Below are 24,485 nucleotides of genomic sequence, written 5' to 3'. Positions count from 1 at the left end.
TACAGTAAATATTGATAGATATAATCCATATAAACAAAAGCTCTTTAGGGTCCTCAGTAATTTTTAAGAGTATAAAAGGGTTATAAGACCAAAAAGTTTGAGAAGCTCTGATACAGAGACAAATCACTAGAGTAAGTAACTATAACTATTAACCTACATTCTGGGGTATTATGATGTGCCATAATAGAAAGGAAGAAATAAAAAGTCTGGCAGGATAATCTCTGTTCTTGTGTAATTCTTATGGGAAGGTTAAGAGTTATTTTTATATTTTATTTTCTTATATCTTTGTGCTTTCTAGATTTCTTCTAATGTAGTAGTTTATACTTGCCGATTCCATAATTAAAAACTATGAAACACTGGCTTGCACCTATAATCCCAGCTTTTGGGGAGGCTAAGGTGGGAGGATTGCTTGAGGCCAGGAGTTTGAGGCTGCAGTACATTATGGTTGCACCTGTGAATAGCCATTGCACTCCAGCCTGGGCGGTGTGAGCGAGACCCCCTTCTCTTAAAAAAAAAAAAAAAAAAAGTGAGAAACTTGAATATCTTACTAGATTTATTACTGATTTGCTTTAGAGCCCTGGGCAAGTCATTTAATTGATCTTATGTTAATTTCCTTGTTTATAAAATAACATTAAGGATAAAATATACTTTTAATCCTTTGTTTAAAACTTTATAAATATGAAATGATACATATAAGTGTTGATTATAATTATTAGGAATTACTATGCAGTGGAAATCTATACTTTTTATATTTCTTGAAAAATTAATTTTGTTCATAACATTGATATATCTGTTATGTACCAGCCATTGTGTTAGACTTAAGTCCTGTCATAGAGATATGTATTAATGCTATGGAAACAGGGAGAACTACAAAGGTAGAGAATCATCTGTTAAGAAAACTGGCCTGTAATCCTAGCACTTCGGGAGGCAGAGGTGGGAGGATTGCTTGAGGCCAGGAGTTCAAGACCAACCAGAGCAAGAGCAAGACCCCGTCTCTACAAAAAATAGAAAAATTAGCTGGCTGTGGTGGTGTGTGTCTGTAATCCCAGCTACTCAGGAGGCTGAGGCAAGAGAAGGATCGCTTGGAGCCCAGGAGTTTGAGGTTGTAGTGAACTATGATGATGCCACTGTACTCTAGCCCAGGTGACAGAATGAGACCCTGTCTCAAAAAAAAAAAAAAAAAAAAGGAAAAGATGGCTGGTCTCGGGGTGGCTCTCGCCTGTAATCCTAGCACTCTGGGAGGCCGAGGCCGGAGGGGAGAATTGCTTGAGGTCAGGAGTTCAAGACTGGCCTGAGCAAGAGTGAGACCCCATCTCTATTAGAAATAGAAAAAAAATTAGCCAGGCAACTAAAAATAGAAACAAAAAATTAGCCAGGTGTGCCTGTGGTTCCAGCTACTCAGGAGGCTGAGGCAGGAGAATTGCTTGAGCCCAGGAGTTTGAGGTTGCTGTGAGCTAGGATGATGCCACGGCACTCTAGCCTGGATGACAGAGTGAGGCTCTGTCTCCAAAAAGAAAGAAAATGAAGAAAATATTAGTGATTCCTATTCCATTTATTTGGCCATATGGAACATTGCTTTAAGAGAGAGGATAATGAACCTGTATTACAAAATAATAAGTTTATAGTAAAACTATTCTTTCATAATAAATGTACTTAAACCTGGACTGTGAAAAATTAAGCTTTTCAATTTCATTGTGAATTCTAATCAATAGAATCAGGGCAGTTTGTGTGTTTTGCACGATTGCATAGTGCTGTAATAGCTAAAGAGGGTAGTAATTCTCCAAGCCAAATATTAGAATTCATGTTTTTTTTTCCTGCAAAAAATTATTTCAGGATCAATTTAATCATAAAATATTGATTTATTTTGTATTAAACAAAAAATTATTGTTTTATTTCTGCTTTACTAAACCAACCTTTACGTGATTTTTATGTATTACTTATTCTTGGCTGGGTGCAGTGACTGACACCTGTAATCCTAGCACTTTGGGAGGCCAAGGCAGGAGAATCATTTGAGGCCAGGCCAGGAGTTTGAGACCAGCCTGGCCAATACAACACAGCAAGACCCCGTCTCTACAAAAAATTTTTAAAAACGAGTTGGGTGTGGTAGCACGTGCCAGTAGTCCCAGCTACTTGAGAGGCTGAGGCATGAGAATCACTTGAGCCCAAGATTTTGAGACTTCCATGAGCTATGATCACACCACTGCATTCCAGTCTGGGTGAGAGAGCAAGACCCTGTCTCAAAAAGAAAAAAGTATTATTTATTCATTCTCTCTTTTTTTCTTTATTTATTTTGAGACAGGGTCTCGCTCTCTTGCCTGGGCTAGAGTGCAGTGGTGTTATCATAGCTCACTGCAACCTCAAACTCCTGGGCTTAAGCAATTCTCCTGCGTCAGCCTCCTGAGCAGCTGGGACTACTGACTTGCACCACTATACCTGGCTAATTTTTAAAAATTTTTTGTAGAGAGGGGATCTTACTGTGTTGCGCTGGCTGGTCCTGAACTCCCAGCCTCAAGCAATTCTCCCATCTCAGCTTCCCAAAGTTCTGGGATTACAGGTACGAGCCACTGAGCCTGGCCTATTCTTAAAAGTAAACTTTTAGGTTAAGATAATAGTGAAGAATCTCACCTATAGAAATTATCATTTAGAGTCTGAAGTTTGTATTCAAAGTCTCTTTATAAAGGTGTCAGAATATATGTGCTTTAAGTAGCAATCAATAGAGTCACCAAATGTTAGCCTTATTAGTTGAATGTAATTTTGTGCAACATAAGCATAATATAAATAATATAATATTATAAAATATAATATTTTGTTAGGGAATAAACACTTGTAAGAATAACTACTAGTGTAAGTGGGAATTTCCATACAAGTATCTTAGACTTCATTGGTTAATAATAGCAAATATTTATATAGTACTGTAGTTACTATGTGCCGGGTACATAACACCCATTTCTCAAAGATCAAATCCAAATTCTGTTATGGCTTACAAGATCTTTTTTCCCAAGGTGCTTCCAACTAACTTTTTCTATCTTCAGCTTCATCCACTCATCTGTGTACTCTGCTGTACCATAGTCCCTGCTCACTGACTATATACACTATGCTCTTTTATGCCTCCCTGGCCTTTACCCAGGCTGTTCCTTTTATCCAAAATGCTCTCCCTTTGCCTGATAAAGATTTGTTCATCCTATAAGCTCCTTCTAATCATTCTGTAGTTTGTATAAGTCCTTCCCTGGCTTACTCATGTGGAATCACCTATTTCCCTGCTTCCAAAGCAGTTTTTAACTATGTCTAATAAAATATTCATCATACTGTATTATGGTTGTTTGTGTTGTTTACTAGATTTTGGGTATCTCATATTACACATTGTTTGGCAGGTAGGTGGCTCAGTAAGATTTTTTATGGTTTTTTGTTTTTTGTTTTTTTTTTTAAGAGTTGGGGAATTCACTCTGTTGCCCAGGCTGAAGTGCAGTGGTCCAATCATGGTTCACTATAACTTCGAACTCCTGGGCTCAAGCAATCCTCCTGCCTCAGTCTCAGCTAGGACTATAGGTCTTCTTAATCTTTTGTAGAGATGAGGTCTTGCTATGTTGCCCAGGCTGAAGAAAAGAATGTAACAATTAAAGATGATAAGAGTCAGACAAGTTCTTAAAGGAGTCGTGGTGGTGGTGATGATTAAATGGAGATGAGAACAAAAAGCTTGCTCTAGTAGAAGTCAATTAATAGAAATGTGGAAAGGCAGTGATCAGCTAAGGGGAGAGTGGATATCTGTTTGCTACTAGAGAGGGATGATCATGGGAAAGTATATAATAGCTAATAACAAGCATACCACCACGCCCAACTAATATTTTTATTTTCTGTAGAGACTGGGTCTCACTATGTTGTTCAGGCTGGTCTCAGACTCCAGGCCTCAGGTGATCATCCCATCTTGGCCTTCCAAAGCGCTGGGATTATAGGCGTGAGCCACTGTGCCTGGCCAAGTATTTTTAAATCAATGAATAAATAAACATATTAAATTCTTAAAAATTTCTCCATAGGTGCTGCAGATGATTACAATAGAATTGGTTCATCATTATATGCTTTAGGAACTCAAGATTCTACAGATATATGCAAGTAAGTATTCTAGTTAAAAACATTAAATAGAAATAAAACAGAGAAAAATTTCTTTTGGCAGCCTGGGCACACACAGTACTTCTAATCCAGATAGAAATTTTGAAAAATTTTTGTCAAAACACATTGTTAATAGGAGCTTCTTCATCAACTGGGTTATAGCATTTTTTCTCTTCTTTTTGTCTCATATTTTTTAAATATGAGAAATAAAAGTGGACTTTAATATATAATCTTAATATTTCCTATGTTTTATTTGATGAAAATGAGCTGATTAGTGTGTGTAAGAGAGAGAGGGAGAGATAATTTATGTCAGAGTGTTCTTAGGGCATGAACAAGATTAGTTTTTTCCCTCACAAATTGAATGGTCTGCTGCTGCTGGCTTCATAAGTAAGAAATACTATTTGGGAATTAGAATATGTACAAGAGGACTTGAAAGAGTTCATGGAAAAGGGGAATTAAAAGATAAAAATAAAAAATATAAACTTCATCAAGTTCAAGGCACTTTTTGCAAGCAGTTGATACAAGCCATTTATTTCATCCCTTAAATTGCCACCCTAGGAATTAAACCATCTTTTTTACATTATTAATTGAAAAAAAACAGGTGCTCTTTAAAGATTTTTAAGATTAGGAAACAAAAAGAAGTCAGAAGGAGCCAAACGCGTACTGTAAGGTGGATGCCTAATGATTTCTCATCAAAACTCTCACAAAATTGCCCTTACGTGATGAGAGGAATGAGCAAGGAGCATTGTTGTGGTGGTGAAGGACTCTCTAGTGAGGCTTTTCCAGGCGTTTTTCTGCTAACGCTTTGGCTAACTTTCTCAAAACATTCTCATAATAACCAGATGTTGTCATTCTTTGGCCATCCAGAAAGTTAACAAACAAAATGTTTTGAGCATCCCCAATTATCCTCTTCGACTGATCCACTTTTGCTTTGACTGGACCACTTCCACCTCTTGGTAACCATTGCTTTTTTTTTTTTAAGAGACAGGATCTTGCTTTGTCACCCAGGTTGGAGGGCAGTTGCCTGATCATAGCTCACTGTAGCCTGTAGCTCAAGTAAGCCTCCTGCCTCAGCCTCCTGGATAGCTAGAACTACAGGCACATGCCACTGTGCGTGGCTTTTTTTTTTTTTTTTTTTTTTGAGACAGAGTCTCACTCTGTTGCCCTGGCTAGAGTAAGTGCCATGGCGTTAGCCTAGCTCACAGCAACCTCAAACTCCTGAGCTCAAACAATCCGCCTGCCTTGGCCTCCCAGAGTGCTAGGATTACAGGCGTGAGCCACCACGCCCAGCCTGTGTGTGGTTTTTTTTCTTTTTTTTTAAAGCAACTGGGTCTCACTGTGTTGCCTAGGCTGGTCTCTAACTCCTGGGCTCAAGCAATCCTCCCACCTTGGCCTCCTAAAGTTCTGGTATTACAGGTGAGAGCCACCTTACCTGGCCAGTAGCCATTGCTTTGATTGTGCTTTGTCTTCAGGATCATACTGGTAAAGCCATGTTTCATCTCCTTTTACAGTACTTTAAAGAAATGCTTCGGGATCTTGAGCTCCTTGTTTAGAATTTCCATTGAAAGCTTTGCTTTTGTCTGCAACTGATCTGGGTACAATTGTTTTGGCACCCATCCCGTGGAAAATTTGCTCAATTTTAATTTTTCAGTCAGAATTGTGTAAGCTGAACCAGTTGAGATGTCTGTGGTGTTGGCTAGTGTTTGTGTTGTTTATCTTCAGTCCTCTTCAATTAGGGCATGAACAAGATTAGTTTTTTCCCTCACAAATTGAAGTGGATGGTCTGCTGCTGCAGGCTTCATCTTCAGCGTCATCTCATCCCTTCTCAAAACAAGTTACCCATTTATAAATTGCCTATTTCTTTGGGTCACTGTCCCCATAAACTTTTCATAAAGCATCAATGATTTCGTCATTCTTCCATCTAAGCTTCACCAGAATTTTTTTTTTTTTTTGGAGGGGACACAGAGTCTTGCTCTGTCACTCCAGCTAGAGTGCAGTGGTGTCATCATAGCTCACTGCAACCTCAAACTCCTGGACTCAAGCCATCCTCCTGCCTTAGCCTCTCAAGTAGCTGGGACTACAGGAATGTGCCACCAAGCCCAGCAAATTTTTCTACTTTTTGTAGAGATGGGGTCTCGTCCTTGCTCAGGCTGGTCTCAAACTCCTGACCTCAACTGATCGTCCTGCCTCCTCCTCCCAGGGTGCTAGGATTACAGGCATGAGCCACCATGCCTGGCCCACCATAAATTTGATGTTTGTTCTTGCTTCAATTTTAGCAGAATTCATGTTGCTCTGATAGGGCTCTTTTCAAACTGATGTCTCATCCTTCTGAATGTCTCAAACTAGATCTTTTTCAACCATGTTATAACAGGTTAGTGTGAGTTTATTTTGGTGCAAAAATATTTTGAAATCCGTGCAGAGTTTTTTCATAATATTCATTTTCCATGAACTTTTGGAAGACCCCTCATATATATGTGTATATATAAGTACATGTGTGTATGTATTTCATTAGAGGTCAAGTCGATTTTTAAAGTAAAACTTTGATGCTATCAGTTTTCACTTTTGAAAGAGCCTGGCTATTCTATTTTATAGTTTAGTGAATCTTAGGGCGATCCTAGGTCGACTTGATGGAGAAGATATTTTGCATGTTAGTGTAGAAAATCTCTGGAATGTTACTTACACAATTGTTATTTATTTATGCTAATTTTTACTTGAATTTTAGTTATCTAACAATAGTTAATTTTAGTTGCTCCTATAATATCATTTAAACCTATTTATTGAAAAATAATTCAGACTTTTTTTTGAGACAGGGTCTTGCTCTGCCTCCCAGGCTAATGGCGTCATCATAGCTTATTGCAACCTCAAACTCCTGGGCTCGAGCAATCGACCTGCCTCAGCCTCCTGAGTAGCTGGCACTACAGGCATGCACCACCATGCCTGGCTAATTTTTCTGTTCTTTTGTAGAGGTGGGGTCTCACTCTTGCTCAGGCTGATCTCAACTCCTGGCCTCAAGTGATCCTCCTCCCTTGGCCTCCCACAGTGCTAGGATTATAGGTGTGAGAAACTGCTCCCAGCCTCAAACATATTTTTAAACAGTTTTTAAGTGGGAAAACTATTTTCATAGTCCGTGCCTTTCTCCAACCACATTCTTGAACTTTTCTCTAGTGTATCCCATCTCAGTAGACATTTAAGAGCCAAGCTCTTCAGCAAAGCAAAGTACAATAGCTTACACTAATTAACATGCTACCTCCCCAAAAAATTAATTTGTAAATCTTTCATAAGAAGAAAAAAGTCAACCTTGACTTATGTTATCTAACATAATTTTTAAAAAGCAAGTTCTAGCCGGGTGCTGTGGCTCACACCTGTAATCCTAGCACTCTGGGAGGCTGAGGTGGGAAGATAGATTGAGATCAGGAGTCTCCAGACCAGCCTGAGCAAGAGTGAGACCCCGTCTCAACCAAAAATAGAAAAAATTAGCTGGGCATGGTAGCTCGCCCCTGTAGTCCCAGCTACTCAAGAGGCTGAGGCTGGAAGATGGATTGAGTCCATGAGTTTGAGGTTGTAATGAGCTATGATCATGCCACTGCACTCTAGCCTGGGCAACAGAGTGACTCTGTCTTTCAAAAAAAACAAACAAAACATAACTATCAGATATCTTCAAGAACAACTCCAACTTTGATATTTTCCTTTAAAATCAGCCTTTTGTGTATTTCAGTGTGATTAGTTTGTATTTCTGTAATAATTTTGAAGGTGTAGGCTTTATTTAGTATTATATAGTGTAATGCTAAAGAATATCAAGATAGGCGAAGTGCAGTGGCTCATGCTTGTAATTCTAGCTCTTTGGGAGGCCCAGGCAGGAGGATTGCTTGAGGCCAAGAGTTGGAGACCAGCCTAGGCAACATAGCAAGACCCCATTTCTACAAAAAATTTTAAAATTAGCAGGCATGGTTGTGTGTGCCTTTAGTCCCAGCTACTGGAGACACTTAGGCAGGAAGATCGCTTGAGCCCAGGAGTTTAGAGCTGCAGTGAGCTATGATTATGTCGCTGCACTCTAGCCTAGGGCAACAGAGTGAGACCCTATCTCAAAAAAAAAAACAAAAAAAAGAATATCAAGATAAGTTTAATGTATGGCTTAAAATGAAATGGACAGATATTCTGTAACAACAGATTTCAAGTCATCTGCTATATGGGTGAAAGTATAGGGAGATATTTGTTGAACTAAATGAAGTCTGCAGTTAACAAGACCATTGAATGTTGCTATAATGAGACAATGTTCATTATAGATATGGTTTGGGGGCATATTCTCTGAACACTTGAAATGGAAAATTTATTTCAAATGTAGCTTCTGATGAAAATATTTTTCTCTTCTAGGTTTTTTCTCAAAGTTTCAGAACTGTTTGACAAAACAAGAGTAAGTACTAAATTCTAGAGAATTTAACATAATATTGTGTCTATAGATCTCACGTTAAGTGTCTTTTACCACAGGCCTTTGCGGATCCTGCCGCCACCAAAGAAAAAAAAAGGGGGAGGAAAAGTATTTTTACCACAATAAAAAATTTTATAAAAAGGAGTAATTAATATTAACTTTTGCGAATCTAGATCTCTGCACATAGTAGTGTTTAAATTGTGGTTGTGTTTAACTCTATTGAGGTGATGAATATGCTTCAAAAGGATGATGAGACAGATTTGAATTCCATCGAGTTTTTCAGGAAATTGAATTTTTGTTATGGCCTTTTGGTATTTATGTAAAAGCTCACATTCTTAATCAGAAAACATTCATTATGGAGATTGGGTTTATTTTTATGAGAAAGTCTTGGATTAATTATATTAATAACTTTACCGAGATTGTATTGCCTTTGATCCCCTGAGACATACTATGGAAAGGTTGCACTCATGGTTGTAATAATTTAATGTTGACATCATCTTGATTTTTGTGGATGAGACCTAGCTATTAATACAATAATAGTTAACATTTTTACAGTGTATAGAGTAGTGGAAATGTTTATTAGATGTTCAGTGGTACTTAGCTGAGAGTGCTGGTTGCTAGTCCAGTGTAACAGTTGATTTCCGTATGACTTTGCCAATGAGTGATATAAAGTGGAGACGAGTAAAAGAAAAGGAGATACTCTCACAAAGAAAAAATAAATAGTTGTTGTTACACTAGGGTCTACATAGCCTGTTATTCTGCCTTTAATATTTGTACCAGTGAGCATTTCTGGGAAGATAGAGTAATTTTTCTGTGCATTTATATAAAAAAAATAGGGACCTATTACAAATAGCCTTACGTCAATTCAGGTCCTCTGAGAAGCAGACATCAAGATAGGATTAGATGTAAAAGAGATTTATTGTGAAGAAGGAAAGAGGAAGGAGCAGGTGTAAGCAGGAAGAGCTTTCAGACTGCAGGGCAAGTATTCACCTGTAAAGGAGAGAGCAGAGGAAGGAGGAATAGATAGGGAGAGTCTCAGACTGTAGTGCAGCTCTAAGAATGTTTCCAGTAGGTGGGAAGGGAGTCCCTGAGCCACAGTTGCCCATTAATTGAGTTCCACATCAGGCCAAAAATGGACTGGCATTCCTGTGCCCTATGCTCTGTCATTGGCTGGATGCAGCCAAGGCATGGGGGGAGACAGGGACGTTGGAGCATAGGCTTGGTATAAACGTGGGTCTAGATGCAGAAGGATTGCAGCTGGGCCATGAATCAACTATTCTCATTGCAGCAAGCAGTTTCTCTTGAAGGAGATCTGGGTGGCATATTTCCCATGGCCACCACAATCATTTCCTTTAGGGTCTGTATGTTGTTTGGTTATTATTGCTTTATAACAACTATCCCAAAATCAGTAGCATAAAATAACCACCATTTTACGTATGCTAATGAATTATTTGGGTCAGGAATTGAGGAAGGTCAGAGATTTCTTGCCTCTGCTCATGATGTCTGGGGCTGCAGCTTAGAAAATAAGAAGGCTGGAATCTTCTGAAGGCTGTTTTACTAATTTGTCTGGGGGTTGATGCTGGCTATCAACCAAGATGTCTGCTAGGGCTATCAGCTGGAACACCTACATGTGGCCTCTCCACGAAGCTGCTTATACTTCCTCATAGCATGGTGGTTCAGTTCCAAAAGTGAGCAATCCCAAGTGACAGGAAGTAGAAGCTGCTAGTTTCTTAAGGCCTGGGCCTGAAAACTAGCATAGTGGCACCTGTGCTAAATTGATCAAGCAGACTTAGATGCCAGATTCAAGGGGATAGCATATAGACCCCTACTTCTTAATGGAAAGAGATGAGCCATATTTTAAAAGACCCCGTATCGGCCGGGCGCGGTGGCTCACGCCTGTAATCCTAGCACTCTGGGAGGCCGAGGCGGGTGGATTGTTTGAGCTCAGGAGGTCGAGACCAGCCTGAGCAAGAGCGAGACCCCGTCTCTACTAAAAAAAATGGAAATTATCTGGACGACTAAAAATATATAGAAAAAATCAGCCGGGCATGGTGGCGCATGCCTGTAGTCCCCGCTACTCGGGAGGCTGAGGCAGTAGGATCTCTTGAGCCCAGGAGTTTGAGGTTGCTGTGAGCTAGGCTAACGCCACGGCACTCACTCTAGCCAGGGCAGCAGAGCGAGAGTCTGTCTCAAAAAAAACAAAAAAACAAAAAACAAAAAGACCCTGTATCTATCTAGCATGATATTGATTAATTTATATGAATCGATTTTGAGTATAGTTTGTGCTCTTATCTGTTAGGTTAAGAAGTTCCATGCATTTATTTTTCCATACAGTAATGTTTTTTAAGAAGCTTCACGGCTTTTTTTAACTTTTTATTGAAGTGTATTATACCTATAACAAAGAGCACATAATAAAAGTATAGAGCTCAGAGAAATTTTACAAATTTAACACTCCCTTGCAGTCAACACCCAATGATCAAGAAGTAGAACATTGGCTGGGCGCGGTGCCTCACGCCTGTAATCCTAGGCAGATCGCTCAAGGTCAGGAGTTCAAGAGCGAGAGCGGCCTGAGCAAGAGCGAGACCCCGTCTCTACTAAAATTAGAAAGAAATTAATCGGACAACTAAAAATATATAGAAAAAAATTAGCCGGGCATGGTGGCGCATGCCTGTAGTCCCAGCTACTCGGGAGGCTGAGGCAGAAGGATCGCTTGAGCCCAGGAGTTTGAGGTTGCTGTGAGCTAGGCTGATGCCATGGCACTCTAGCCCGGGCAACAGAGTGAGACTCTGTCTCAGAAAAAAAAAAAAAAAAGAATTAGAACATTATCAGCAGCCCATATGCGCTGCCCCTGCTTTGGCTGCCTTCTAAGGTACCACTTCCTGCAAGAAAGTGGTATCCTATCTTCTAACAGTAGAGATTAGTTTTGCTTGTTTTTATATTTTATATAAATGCATTATGTAGTATATATTCTTTTATGACTTTCATTTACTCAACATTATTTTCATGAGATTGATCCATGTTGTTGCATGTAGGGGCAGTTCCTTCATATTGCTGTATAGTATTCCATTAATTTGTTTATTCTACAGTTGGTAGGCATTTGGATAGTTTCTAGTTTGGGGTTCCATAAAATAATACCACTAAGACCATTCTTGTATATCTTCTGCTGAATATAAGTATGCATTTCTGTTTGGTATATTTAACTAGGAAGGGAATTGATGGGTTGGGTCATGGGGTATGCATGTGAAAAGCTTCAGTAGATACTGACAAACTGTTTCCCATAGTGATTGTACCAGTCCACACTCCCACTAAAATGAATGTGAGCATTCAGGTTGCTCCACTGAATCATTAATACTTGATATTTCCACCTTTTTAATTTTAGCCGTACTGCTCAGTGTATGGTTTGTTTTTGTTTTTATCTACTTTGTATTTGCACAGTAATTTCAGACTTAGAGAATAGTTGCAGGAATAGTACAAAGAATTCCTGCACGTGCATCACCCAGATTTCCTAAATATTAACATTTTCTGAATTGCTTAAAGTTTTTCTGTTCCAAAAAATCCATATTCATTCTGTTTTGTGCCTTTTGTGCACATCTCTCTCTTTTTTTAAGGATTAGAATTATTTTTACGGCCTGGGTTAGCACTTGGATGAGAAAATTATTTTTAATATAGCCAATACTATCATCCATGATTCACTCTTCTTTTTTAAGATAGAGTCTCGTTCTGTCACCCCCGCTAGAGCACAGTGGCATCATAGCTCACTGCAACCTTGAACTCCTGGGCTCAAGTAATCCTCCTGCCTCAGCCTCCTGAGTACCTGGGACTACAGGCGCCAGCCACCATGCCTGACTCATTTTTTCTATTTTTGGTAGAAACGGGGTCTCAGTGTTGCTCAGGCTGGTCTCAAACTCCTGACCCCAAGTGATCCTCCTACCTTGGCATCCCATAATGCTAGAATTACAAGCCTGAGCCACCTTGCCCAGCCAATGATTCACTCTTACTGTCATCAGATAACCAGTATACAGATTTTCCCAAATGTCTCATAAATGGCATTTTATAGTGAAATTTGTTTGACTCAGGATAAAAACAAGATCTATTGCATTTGGTTATTATGATACATCTTTTCCTTTGTCTCTCCATAGTAAAGAATTCTCATCTTCTTAGTTTGACTTAGCTACCTCCCTTTCCATCCCAGCTCCAAGTTACCACATCTGTTTATTACTGTTTGGAGTATTCAAGCACAAGTCGTTAATGCTTTCACTAGCTTCCCTACTTTTCCTGAGCAGGATTGATTTGAATTACCTAGTCTACCACTGCCAGCCTTTATTACTTTAAAATCGTGTGTACAGGCCGGGCGCGGTGGCTCACGCCTATAATCCTAGCACTCTAGGAGGCCAAGGTGGGAGGATCGCTTGAGGTCAGGAGTTTGAGACCGGCCTAAGCAAGAGTGAGACCCCGGCTCTACTGAAAATAGAAAGAAATTAGCCGGACGACTAAAAATATATAGAAAAAATTAGCTAGGCATAGTGGCGCACGCCTGTAGTCCCAGCTACTCGGGAGGCTAAGGCAGAAGGATCACTTGAGCCCAAGAGTTTGAGGTTGCTGTGAGTTAGGCTGACACCATGGCACTCTAGCCTGAGCAACAGAGTGAGACTCTGTCTCAAAAAAATAAAATAAAATCGTGTGTACATATTAATTACAATTGAAATGAATAGAGAGGAAATATAATATTAGTGAAGCTAAAAGATGATATTGGAACTTGTTATAGCCAAGTACTTCAATCAAATATAGAGTCCTTCCATAAATTTAATAATCTCATTTGCTCTAATCTTTTTTTCCTGTTTGTCAGAATTGCAAAGAAAAATAACAGTAAGAAGGAAAAGGGAAGGAAACCTAGAGGAAATAGGAATGGATACTATAGTTATTTATAATTTCCAATTTTTTTTACAGTACTTATTAAGAAAGAAAATGCTGAGAGCAGAATGTAATTGCTGATTAAATACTCAATTTTTTCCCCTTTTTCAGAAAATAGAAGCACGAGTGTCTGCTGATGAGGACCTCAAGCTTTCTGATCTTTTAAAATATTACTTAAGAGAATCTCAAGCTGCTAAGGTAACTTTATTGTTCATTGTTGTGTAAAATGAGCTATTTTAGGAAAAGCCATTTCTTTAGATGTTGTTAGACTTAAGACTGTTAATGATTTATTTCCTGATTTTAAATTATATATTCAAGTGTGAATTTTTTTCCTTCTTTTAGAAATGATGGGGCGCGATGGCTCATCCCTGTAATCCTAGCACTCTGGGAGGCTGAGGCGGGAGGATCGCTTGAGCCCAGGAGTTTGAGGTTGCTGTGAGCTAGGCTGATGCCATGGCACTGTAGCCTAGGCAAAAGAGTGAGACTCTGTCTCAAAAAAAAAAAAAAAGCTCAGCATCATCAGCCATTAGGGAAATGTAAATCAAAACTAGGAGACAATCACTTTATACCCACTAGGTGGCTTTAATTGAAGAAAAAAAAAAAAGCAACAAGTGTTGGCAAGGATGTAAAGAAATTGGAACTCTAGTGGTATTTTTTTTTTTTTTTGAGACAGAGTCTTACTCTTTTGCCTGGGCTAGAGTGCCGTGGTGTCATCCTCGCTCACAGCAACCTCAAACTCCTGGGCTCAAGCAATCCTCCTGCCTCAGCCTCCCGAGTAGCTGGGACTACAGGCATGCGCCACCATGCCCGGCTAATTTTTTCTATATATTTTTAGTTGTCCAATTAATTTCTTTCTATTTTTAGTAGAGACGGGGTCTTGCTCTTGCTCAGGCTGGTTTCGAACTCCTGAGCTCAAACAGTACGCCGCCTTGGCCTCCCAGAGAGCTAGGATTACAGGTGTGAGCCACCGCGCCTGGCCAACTCTAGTGGTATTGGTGGAAATGTAAAATGTGCATCCACTTTGGAAAATAATATGGTAGTTTCTCAACAGCTTTGATGTAGAGTTACCATCTGATCCAGCAGTTCTACTCCTAGGTAATGAGAAATGAAAACATGTCCACACAGACACTTGTATGTAAATGTTCATAGCAGCATTATTGATTATAGCCAAAAAGTGATTATAAACCAAATGCCTATCAACTGATAAGTGAATAAAGCAATGATTGCTCTATAAATCCATACAAAATATTATTCCCCAGAAAGAAATTAAATATTGATTCATGCTACAACATGGATTAACTCAAAACATCATGCTTAAGTGGTAGATGCCAAACACAAAAAACACATGATTCTGTTTTTATGAAATGTCCAGAATAGGCAAATCTGTAGAGACAGCAGATGAGTGGTTGTGTTGGGCTTGGGGGATACAGGGGTCCAGGGGTGCTGGGGAATGGAGAGTGGCTATTAATGGGTATGGGGGGGTTTTTGGATAATGAAAATGTTGTAAAATTGATTGTGGTGATGTTTACACAACTGTGCGAACACCCTAAAAGCTACTGGATTGTATATTTTAAATGGTGAGTTTTATGGTATGTGGATTATATCAATAAAGCTGTTATTAAAAAAACATTTAGGGCTAGACACGGTGGCTCACGCCTGTGTTCCCAGCAGTTTGGGAGGCCAAGGCAAGAGGATCGCTTGAGGCCAGGAGTTTGAGACCGGCCTGGGCAACGCAGTGATACTGTGTCACACAATTAGCTGTGTATGGTGTGGCTCATGTCTGTAGTCCTAGCTACTAAGGAGGCTGAGGCAGGAGGATCACTAAGCCTGGAACTTGGAGGTTGCAGTGAGCTGTGATTGCACCACCACACTCTAGCCTGGGGTGACAGGGAGACCCTGTCTCACAAAAACAAACAGAAAACAACAACTTAGAAGAGAAACTGGCATGTAGTATTCACTGTCGTGTAAGCCCTCGTGGTGGTGGTGGTGAAGTGGACACTACAAGAAAACATGCAGCATCATTTATTGTGAAGCATTCTGTTTTATAGGATCTCCTCTACCGAAGATCTAGGTCACTAGTGGATTATGAAAATGCTAATAAAGCACTGGATAAAGCAAGAGCAAAAAATAAAGATGTTCTACAGGCTGAAACTTCCCAACAATTATGTTGTCAGAAATTTGAAAAAATATCTGAATCTGCAAAACAAGGTACTATTATATTAACCTTTAATTGCAAGGTTTGCTTTTTAACTCTTGTGTAAATTACATAGTTAACCCTAATTTCTTTTGTTTGCAGAACTTATAGATTTTAAGACAAGAAGAGTTGCTGCCTTCAGAAAAAATTTAGTGGAACTGGCAGAGTTAGAATTGAAGCATGCAAAGGTAGTGTCATATCAAAGATTTAATAACTTAAGTGACATTGTCATTTAGAAATGAATCACTTATGAAATTGATAATCCTTCAATGACAGTTACTTTTGATAGTCATACAGTGAGAAGTATTCCTGAATTGGAATTACCTTTTTCAACATTATTCCACTACCTCAAAATAGTTGGTTTTAGTAGATAGTATCCTCTTTGTGGTCTTTTTTTTTTTTTTTAAGAGCCACCACACCTGGCCCTCTGGTTTTTTTTTTACAGTATTTGTATACTTTGAATTCAGCCCCTTTTTATAGTTAAGATAACACTCGGCCTAAATCTTAGAGTAATATTAACAATAGAGAATCTTAGAATTGAGAGGGATTTTAAAGATCATTTAATTCAAGTAAGAATAATGTCTATAACGTCTCTCATAGTGAGCTCTGAAAGAATCTACTACTGAATATTGAAACCAGGATCACTTATTGACTATTTGTCTTAAAAAAAAGTCTTCCTTAATGAAAACATCATTTTATTAATAAATTTATTTAACGTTTGCTATCTTCAGTCAGACTGTGAAAATTAAAAATGTATTCAAAATTCTCAAAACTAAATAAGTTTAAAAGAAATTAAAATAAACTTTTAAATGTTACTTTTGGATAACATTTATAGCATTTACATTTCTAAAGTTATTGAAGGGTTAAAACTGCACTAAGATTTTTGGGGCACCCTATAATGAGCATAAATTTGTATCTTGTCACTTTGATATTGGTCAAAGTTATGTAAAATAATAAAGATAAGTTTAGTTCCTCTTTGATAGTTTAGCCCTTCACATACTTGAATACTTAATATTCCCTGTATATCTTCTCTCCTCCAGGTTAGACATCCTTAAGGCTAAATATTTTTTATTCCCTATACCTCAGCAAGCTTTTTCTAATATTGTCCTCCTTGTCATTTACACTTTTAAAACATTGCACCCTCAGGCCGAGTGTGGTGGCTCACACCTGTTATCCTAACACTCTGGGAGGCTGAGGCAGGAGGATCTCTTGAGGTCAGGAGTTCGAGCCCAGCCTCAGCAAGAGTAAGACCCTGTCTCTACTAAAAATTAAAAAAAAAAAATTAGCCAGACAACTGAAAATAGAAAAAATTAGCCAGGCGTGGTGGCACATGTCTGTAGTCCCTGCTATTCCAGAGGCTGAAGCAGGAGGATCGCATGAGCCCAGGAGTTTGAGGTTGCTGTGAGCCAGGCTGACACCACAGCACTCTAGCCCAGGCAACAGAGCAAGACTCTTGTCTCAAAAAAAATAAAATAAAATAAAAATCTTCAAAAACATTACACCCTGAAATGGATACACTTTTTCACACATGGACTAATCGTTGTACATATTTCTTCTTACAGCCTTTTTTTGTATGTATAAGATATAGCTATTTTAGCTGCCATATTGCACTGGCTTGATTTGGCTGATGATCACACTTTTTTTTTTTTCCCCTTAAAATTAAGTTCTTGAACTTCCAACCTATAGTTTGTACATTTAATTTTTTTAATGTTTTTGTTTTTAATTGTGGAAAACCATTTACCATCTTAACCATATCTAAGTGTTAAGAATATTCGCTTTGTTGTGTAACAGATCTCCAGAACTTTTTCACTGGTTCATTTAATTTTTTAACCTTAATGGCCACCTTCACATTTATGTCTGTTAAATTTTAGCTTGCTAGTTTTAGCCCCCCTCGTCATGATTTTTTTGAAACTTGGATTTGATTACATAGTAGTTGAGCATCATTTACAATTTGTATGAACTTTCCCTTTATGTCTTCATGAAAGTTTTGATTTAATAAAGAACCAGGAAAGGACCACAGGGACCAACATCTGTTAATCTAATTGTAAATATGCAGAAGTACCTGGCACCAAAAAAATGCTTACATCTTTCCATCCCTTCCTTTCTGTACTTACTGGCATTGATTTATTAATTAATTATTCTTTGGTTATAGTTATTCAAATAGTTATGAATTCACCTCTCATCAACCATTATTTCTACATTTTATTCTTGAAGAATATAAGAAATACCAGATTCATCATTAAAATCAAGATATATGTTGTCTGAGTATGTGGTCTAATGACCCTATCAAAAGAAAATGTTTTGATAAGCTTGGCGTTATATACTCTTACAGAGCCTGTGTTGGTCTCTACCATTCACTGTATTTCTTTTTTGTAAAGAAGTCATGAATGATGAAGAGTTTCGCTCTAGGTCAGGGGTCAGCAAACTACAGCCCATCTGCTTTTGTATAGCCTGCGAGCCAGGATGGTGTTCACATTTTTAAATGATTATTAAAAAAAAAAAACCATAAGAATCATAATATGACGTGATAATTATATGAAATTCAAATTTAAAGTTCTTATAAATAAAGTTTTATTGGAATGCAGTGAAGCTCATTCATGGATGCTTTTGTCTATGACTGCTTTCATGTAGTAGCAGAGTGGAGTAGTTGAAACAGAGACCATATGGCTGTCAGAGCGTAACATATTTACTATTTAGCCTTTTACAGAAAACGTTTGCTGATTCCTGCTGTAGATTAACGTCAGCCTCTGATTTCCAGATTCTATTTCTTTTTCAAGTTCTTTCTGACATGACTTTTCTGTATTTAGATTTCTCATAACGGTGCTGTTCCAGTGGTTCCCAGGGGGACATTTAGCAATGTCTGGAGATATTTGTGGTTATCACAACTGATGAGGGTGGGTTACTCCCAGTATATAGTGGATAGAGGCCAGGGATGCTACTAAACATCCTACAATGCACAGGACAGACAGTCCTGACAACAAAGGATTGTACAGTCCCAAATGCCAATAGTGCCACAGTTGAGAAACCCAGAGTCTGAGATTTTGTAATGATTTTGTAAACCCGAATAGTTCTGTTTTGATCCCAGAATTCACATAAATTATTCCCCAAAACTAGACATTAGTCAAAACTTACAATAGGATAGTTTGAAACTACTTTGGATTTCAATTATTATAATTATAAAAAAAGATTTCATAAATATAAGAAGAAAGGAGATGCTCAAAGTCATTTGTTATAGTTGTTTTTGGGGGGGTTTTTTTTTTGTTTTTTTTTTTCACAGATGGTGTCTCACTCTGTCACCCAGGCTGGAGTGTAGTGGTGCCACCATAGCTCACTGCAGCCATGAACTCCTGGGCTCCCAGCCTCATCCTCTTGAGTAGCTGGGACTACAGGTGTGCACTGCCATGCCTGGCTAATTTTTTTGCCCTTTCTCTCTTTCTTTTTTTTCTTTTCTTTTTTTTTTTAAGAGACGGAGTCCTCCTATGTTGCCCATGCTGGTCTCGAACTCCTGGCCTCGAGTGATCCTCCCACCTTGGCATCCCAAAGTGCTAGGATTATAGGTGTGAGCCACTGTGCCCAGCCACATACTGGCAAAAAATTGACAGCAACCTAAACACTTAAAACTGGAAAAGAAAATTCTTTTTAAATTTTCACTTAATGTCAGACTTCCAGAAAAGTTCTAAGAAGACACAGAATTCTTAGATACTCTTCCCCCAGATTCTCCAGATATGCCTGTTGTCACAGTTGCGTTATTCTTTCTCCCCCCTCACTTCTTTTCTCCCTTCTTCTTTCCCTTCTTCTCTTTACACAAACACACACCCTTGTACATGCTTATTTTTTTCTTGAACTATTTAAGTTCTGATATGGTAAGCTGCAGATATGGGATATGGTGTCTCTTCACCCGAAAACACTTCAACGTGAATTTCCTAAAACCAAGTAATTCTTTTACATGCCCATAGTACAATTATAAAGACCATTACTATTGATACAGTGCCATTATCTAATCCACAGACCTTATTCCTGTCCCACCAGTTGTCCCAGTAATGTCCTCGATGGCAAGAGGAAATACAAGATAATGTGTTGCATTTAGTGCACATGTCTTTTTAGGCTTCTCTAATTAGGAAAAGTTCCTGAGTCAGTGTATTTCAAAACACTGACATTTTTGAGAAGCACACAGGCCTACTTATAGAATGTCCCTCAATTTGGGTTTGTCTGAGGGTCACTGATGATTGGATTCGGGGTGTGCGTTTTTGGTAGGGATATCACAGATATGATGCTCTCATTGCATCATATCAGGAGGCACATGCTGTCCATGAGTTGTCTTGCTGACAGTGTTAACTGCAGACTTCTCATTGGCAAAGTTATTATTTTGCACTTTTGAATTAAGTATTCTGTGGGGAGATATTTTGGGGGTGTGTAATATCCCATCACTTAACCAGCGCTTTCCAAGAGAAGTTTGTGCAACAGTGAAAATGCTCTGCAGTCAGCCCTGCTCAGTATGGTAGCCATGTCGTTAGGGAACTGAAATGTGGGTACCTGAAATGTGGGTAGTGCCACTAAGGAACTCAGTCTTACTATTTTTATTTAATGTTAGTGGATGGAACTTTAAAACTTAAATAGCAACACATAGCTAACAGCTACAGTTAAGCAGTGCAGGCCCACACTAATTTGAGCATCCAGTGATGATTCTTGCCTGAATCAGTTACGATTGTGATGGTTGCCAAATGTTGATTTTCTAATTCCATCACTCTTTATACTTTTTAGTTGATTTTCTGCTGTAATTAAGAGCTCTCCCCCTTTTATATATTAATGTAACCTAAATGTATTTGCCTTTACACATGGCTCTAAATGTGGATGCACGTTCATGTGTTCTACAAATGGTTACTTAGCTATGAATTTTATAGGATACTTTGTATGTAATCATACTATTTTTATTAAAACTTCTATAAATCTATGCTAATGGCTGGTTTAGTGGCTAAAAAGAAGGGGTAAGAACCTGTCACACAATCAGAAATTGTTCCGTAGTTCCACTTGGACACAGAGGGCATATTTTATCCTCACTTAAACCTGTCAGGTAATCCAAAACACTCATAATGGTCTAGGTAGAAATGGTCTGCTGCAGAATCTGGTATGTGGAAAATATTGTACAGAAAACAAATTGTGTAATTTTCAATCTTTAAGCCTTTATTTGTATATAATGAATAGCTGCTCTTGAAATTCTGATAGCTTAACAAACTTAAAGTTGTGTGATTACTAACATTGTATATTTTCAGTAGGATTCTTCTCAAGACATTCATCCTGTACTTTTCCTTCCTTTTCAGGGTAACCTACAGTTGCTGCAGAACTGCCTGGCAGTGTTAAATGGAGACACATAAGCCACTCTCCGCCTTCCTGTTACAAAGGGCTGCCTTCCTTCAAATTTTATTTTTGTTTTCTTCATGATTTAGGCATTTGTGCTCACTGGAAACAAACAAAAAACAGCTGACAGAGTGGATCTCCTCTTCCTTTTCCGAGCAACGGCGGGGCCGTGCACAGGTGAAGCCAGTCTGTGTGGTGGAGCACTGTGCTCCCCAACAGCTGCCCATCATCGGCGCTCATCCTACTCAGAAGTCCAAAGTTCTTTCTTTTTCAAAGTAGCCTCTATGTGTTTATTTTATAAATGGTATTCCTTATGGCTGCCAATCTTATTTAACTTTAAATAATTTTTGAAGTTTAACCCTTTCAAAATGTACCGTCCAAACAAGATAAAGATTGCCTTTCTTGAGGTTTTTTTTTTTAATTTTGTTTTTAAAAAGCATTGTATACTACCTTAGTTCATTCATGTATCCTGGTAAAGCATCTTAACCAGACTTATTTTTAATTAATGAACATTTCTTAGATGTTTGGGGACAGAATTTATGTAATCTTTATAAGTATGATTTCTGAAGAAAAGCAAATGCATTATTAGTATGTTTGCCTTAAACTTGTAGACTAAACCAATTATTGTAAAATAAACAGCGATAACAGTGATAGTTTTTAACCATGTGATCATTGTATCACTCTCTAAAATGTGGAGTAGCTATAATAAATCTACTCCTGTATTACGCTTTACAGTGCAGGTCTTAGTTTTTCTTTCTTCTAAAATGGCATATTCAACAAAGTTCCCTGATTTCTTTGCAAAAGAATGAACTGCTCCTCTGTGTCTACTTCATAAAAGGCAGAATTTGGGACCAGGCGAGGTGGCTCACACCTGTAATCCTAGCACTCTGGCAGGCTGAGGCGGGAAGGTCGCTTGAGCTCAGGACTTCAAGACCAGCCTGAGTAAGAGTGAGACCCCCATCTCTACTAAAAGTAGAAAAAATTAGCCGGGCATGGTGGCGCATGCCTGTAGTCCCAGCTACTCAAGAGGCTGAGGCAAGAAGATCGCATGAGCCCAGGAGTTTGAGGTTGCTGTGAGCTAGGCTGACACCATGGCATTCTAGCCCAGGTGACAGAGTGAGACTCTGTCTCAAAAAAAAAAAGAAAGTGGAATTGGGCAGAGGCAGGTTAGTGACAGCTCTTTCCAAAATACAGGAGCAGAATACAGTCTGCTGCGCATTCCTGGATTCCGACCCTAGCTCTGCCAATTAACCAAGAGACATGCCATCGAGCTACCTGGTGGTATCATGCCGGTGTATAGATAAGTCTGTAGAGGGAACGAGGTCTGCTATGAGGAGTAGCACTTGTGTGAGGGAGGGGGTGGGTGGGAGTAGAATATTTGGGATAAAAGTTGGTGTACAGATAGTATACTAATTGCCAGTAGTTATATTACAAATACCATTGGCCCTTCTGTTGTGAGTGACCATATTGTCATTCCTCCTTCAAAATTAGATTGAGAGGGTGGATTTTTCCACTGTCTTTTTCTCATTTTTCTCCCATTTGGAAACCACAGGCATTTGGGCTGGTCACCCCTTGGATCAGTTCCTAGTTTATTTATATTTTGCCAAACCATCCTGAATCCCTGGTCTGGGCCTCATCGCCAGTCATGCATGCCAATTCCACCCTTTCTCAGCGGCACGTTCTCTTGCCTCACGTGCCGATTAATGCTTTGTCTCTTTAATGGACGCCTTCCCCAATGCCATTTGAACTGTTGACTTTTCTGTTGTTGGCTGAGAGAGATCTGTGTGTTTTACCAGTGAAGGTTACACGAAGGACAAAAGGAAAAAAAATACACATATATATGTATACACACACACACACACACACACCCCCATTCGACCACCAGTGGGTAAATGCAGGACCAACCGAGAGCCCGAGCTTCCGGATTCCGGTCCAGTCCCTCCACGTGCTTCCCTGCGGCCTCAAGCAGGTTCAGGAGGTTTACTTGCCTTCTGCCTCACTGCTCTACTATAAAGGACATACTGACCTACCTCACAGGGGTGTTGTGAGGATTAATAAATGGTACTGTGCTTTGGAAATGAGAAGATGCTGTGTAAATGCTAAGAAGTAGTAAGTACAGGGCCAAAAGCTACCGGTGTTTCCATTAACCCTTTGCTACTCTGTATTAACTGAGGGGGTCTTTTCGGGAAAGGAGGTAGAGTGGAAGGTGTGTCCCTTAGCCCCTGACATACACTTTTAAAGTGCTTGTGGTGATGGGAGTAGACTGGAAACAGCGGTACAGTGGTCCCCCCTCATCCTCGGCTTTGTTTTCCATGGTTTCCATTACCCGGAGTCACTGAGGCCTGAAAATGTTAAGTGGGAAATCCCATAAATAAACAGTTCGTAACTTTTAAATTTGGTGCTGTTCTGAGTAGCATGATGAAATCTCTTGCCATCCCCGAGACACTGAATCGTCCCTTTGTCTGGCATATCCAATGCTATATACGCTACCTGCCCGTTAGTCACCAGCCATTTGGTTGTCAGGTCACAAGAAGAAGGATGAGTACCATACAATAAGATATTGTGAGAGATCATATTCGGATAACTTTTCTTACAGCATTTTCTAATTGTTCTATTTCGTTACTAGTTATTGTTAATCTCTCACTACCTAACTTATAACATAAACTTTATTCATAGCATGTTTGTATAGGAAGAAACACAGTATATAGGTTTGGTCCTATCTGAGGTTTCAAGCATCCACTGGGGGTCTTGGAATGTATGCCACACGGATAACGGGAGACTCCTGTACATATTACAGTGTGACAGTGTGTGTGTGTATGGAGTTGACAGTTGCACTATGCAAGGCCCTCTCACAAAACAAATAAGGCAAAGAAGGTATATTACTCCCTCAAGGGCATACAAAAGACTGTGGCTCCAGAACAGTTGGAACATTCCATAGCTCACTGTGAGTCAGCTAGGATTCACTGCTGTCGAGACGTTCATTTTACGTATTTATTAATTTTTAATACAGGGATTCACTCTTGTAGGGCTAGACTGCAGTGGCGTCATCGTAGCTCACGGCAACCTCAAACTCCTGGGCTCAAGCGAACCTCCTGCCTCAGCCTCCGGAGAAGCTGGGACTACAGGCGTGTGCCACCATGCCCCACTAAATTTTCTGTTTTTTGTAGAGACGGGTCTTGCTATGTTAGCCAGGCTGGTCTCGAACTTCTAGCCTGAAGCTATCCTCCCGACTCTGCCTCCCAGAGTGCTAGGACTACAGGTGTGAGCCACCTCCACCCAGCCCACTTTACACTTATTGACCATCTGTGGCCATTTTACACTTATTAACCATCTATGGCCTGGGGGACACAAGGGTGAAACAGGAGGACACCAAGTGATAGGGGAAAAGCTCTCGTTTACTACTTACTGTACGAGTTTAGTACAGTATTCCAAGATGATCCTGTGGGACCCCAGAAGCCAAGTTTATGCTGTGGGAAGCCTGGGGCTTCCCTCTCC

General features: G+C 39.3%; 1 protein-coding gene across 1 annotated transcript in view; it reads left to right on the top strand.

The window, feature by feature from the left end:
• SNX6 (sorting nexin 6) overlaps positions 1-21,721 on the top strand; it is an 84,151-nt gene extending 62,430 nt beyond the window's left edge. Inside the window, exons 9-14 of the mRNA XM_012658228.1 lie at positions 4,032-4,107; positions 8,476-8,515; positions 13,553-13,639; positions 15,490-15,649; positions 15,738-15,823; positions 20,954-21,721. Coding sequence (XP_012513682.1) covers positions 4,032-4,107; positions 8,476-8,515; positions 13,553-13,639; positions 15,490-15,649; positions 15,738-15,823; positions 20,954-21,007 — 503 coding nt within the window. The 3' untranslated portion in view covers positions 21,008-21,721. The remainder of the gene's footprint in view (positions 1-4,031; positions 4,108-8,475; positions 8,516-13,552; positions 13,640-15,489; positions 15,650-15,737; positions 15,824-20,953) is intronic.
• Positions 21,722-24,485: the final 2,764 nt, after the last annotated feature.

Source organism: Propithecus coquereli, unplaced genomic scaffold, assembly GCF_000956105.1.
Source record: "Propithecus coquereli isolate 6110/MARCELLA unplaced genomic scaffold, Pcoq_1.0 Scaffold116, whole genome shotgun sequence".
NCBI classification, from domain to species: Eukaryota; Metazoa; Chordata; class Mammalia; order Primates; family Indriidae; genus Propithecus; species Propithecus coquereli.
This window is presented reverse-complemented; position numbering and strand designations above follow the sequence as displayed.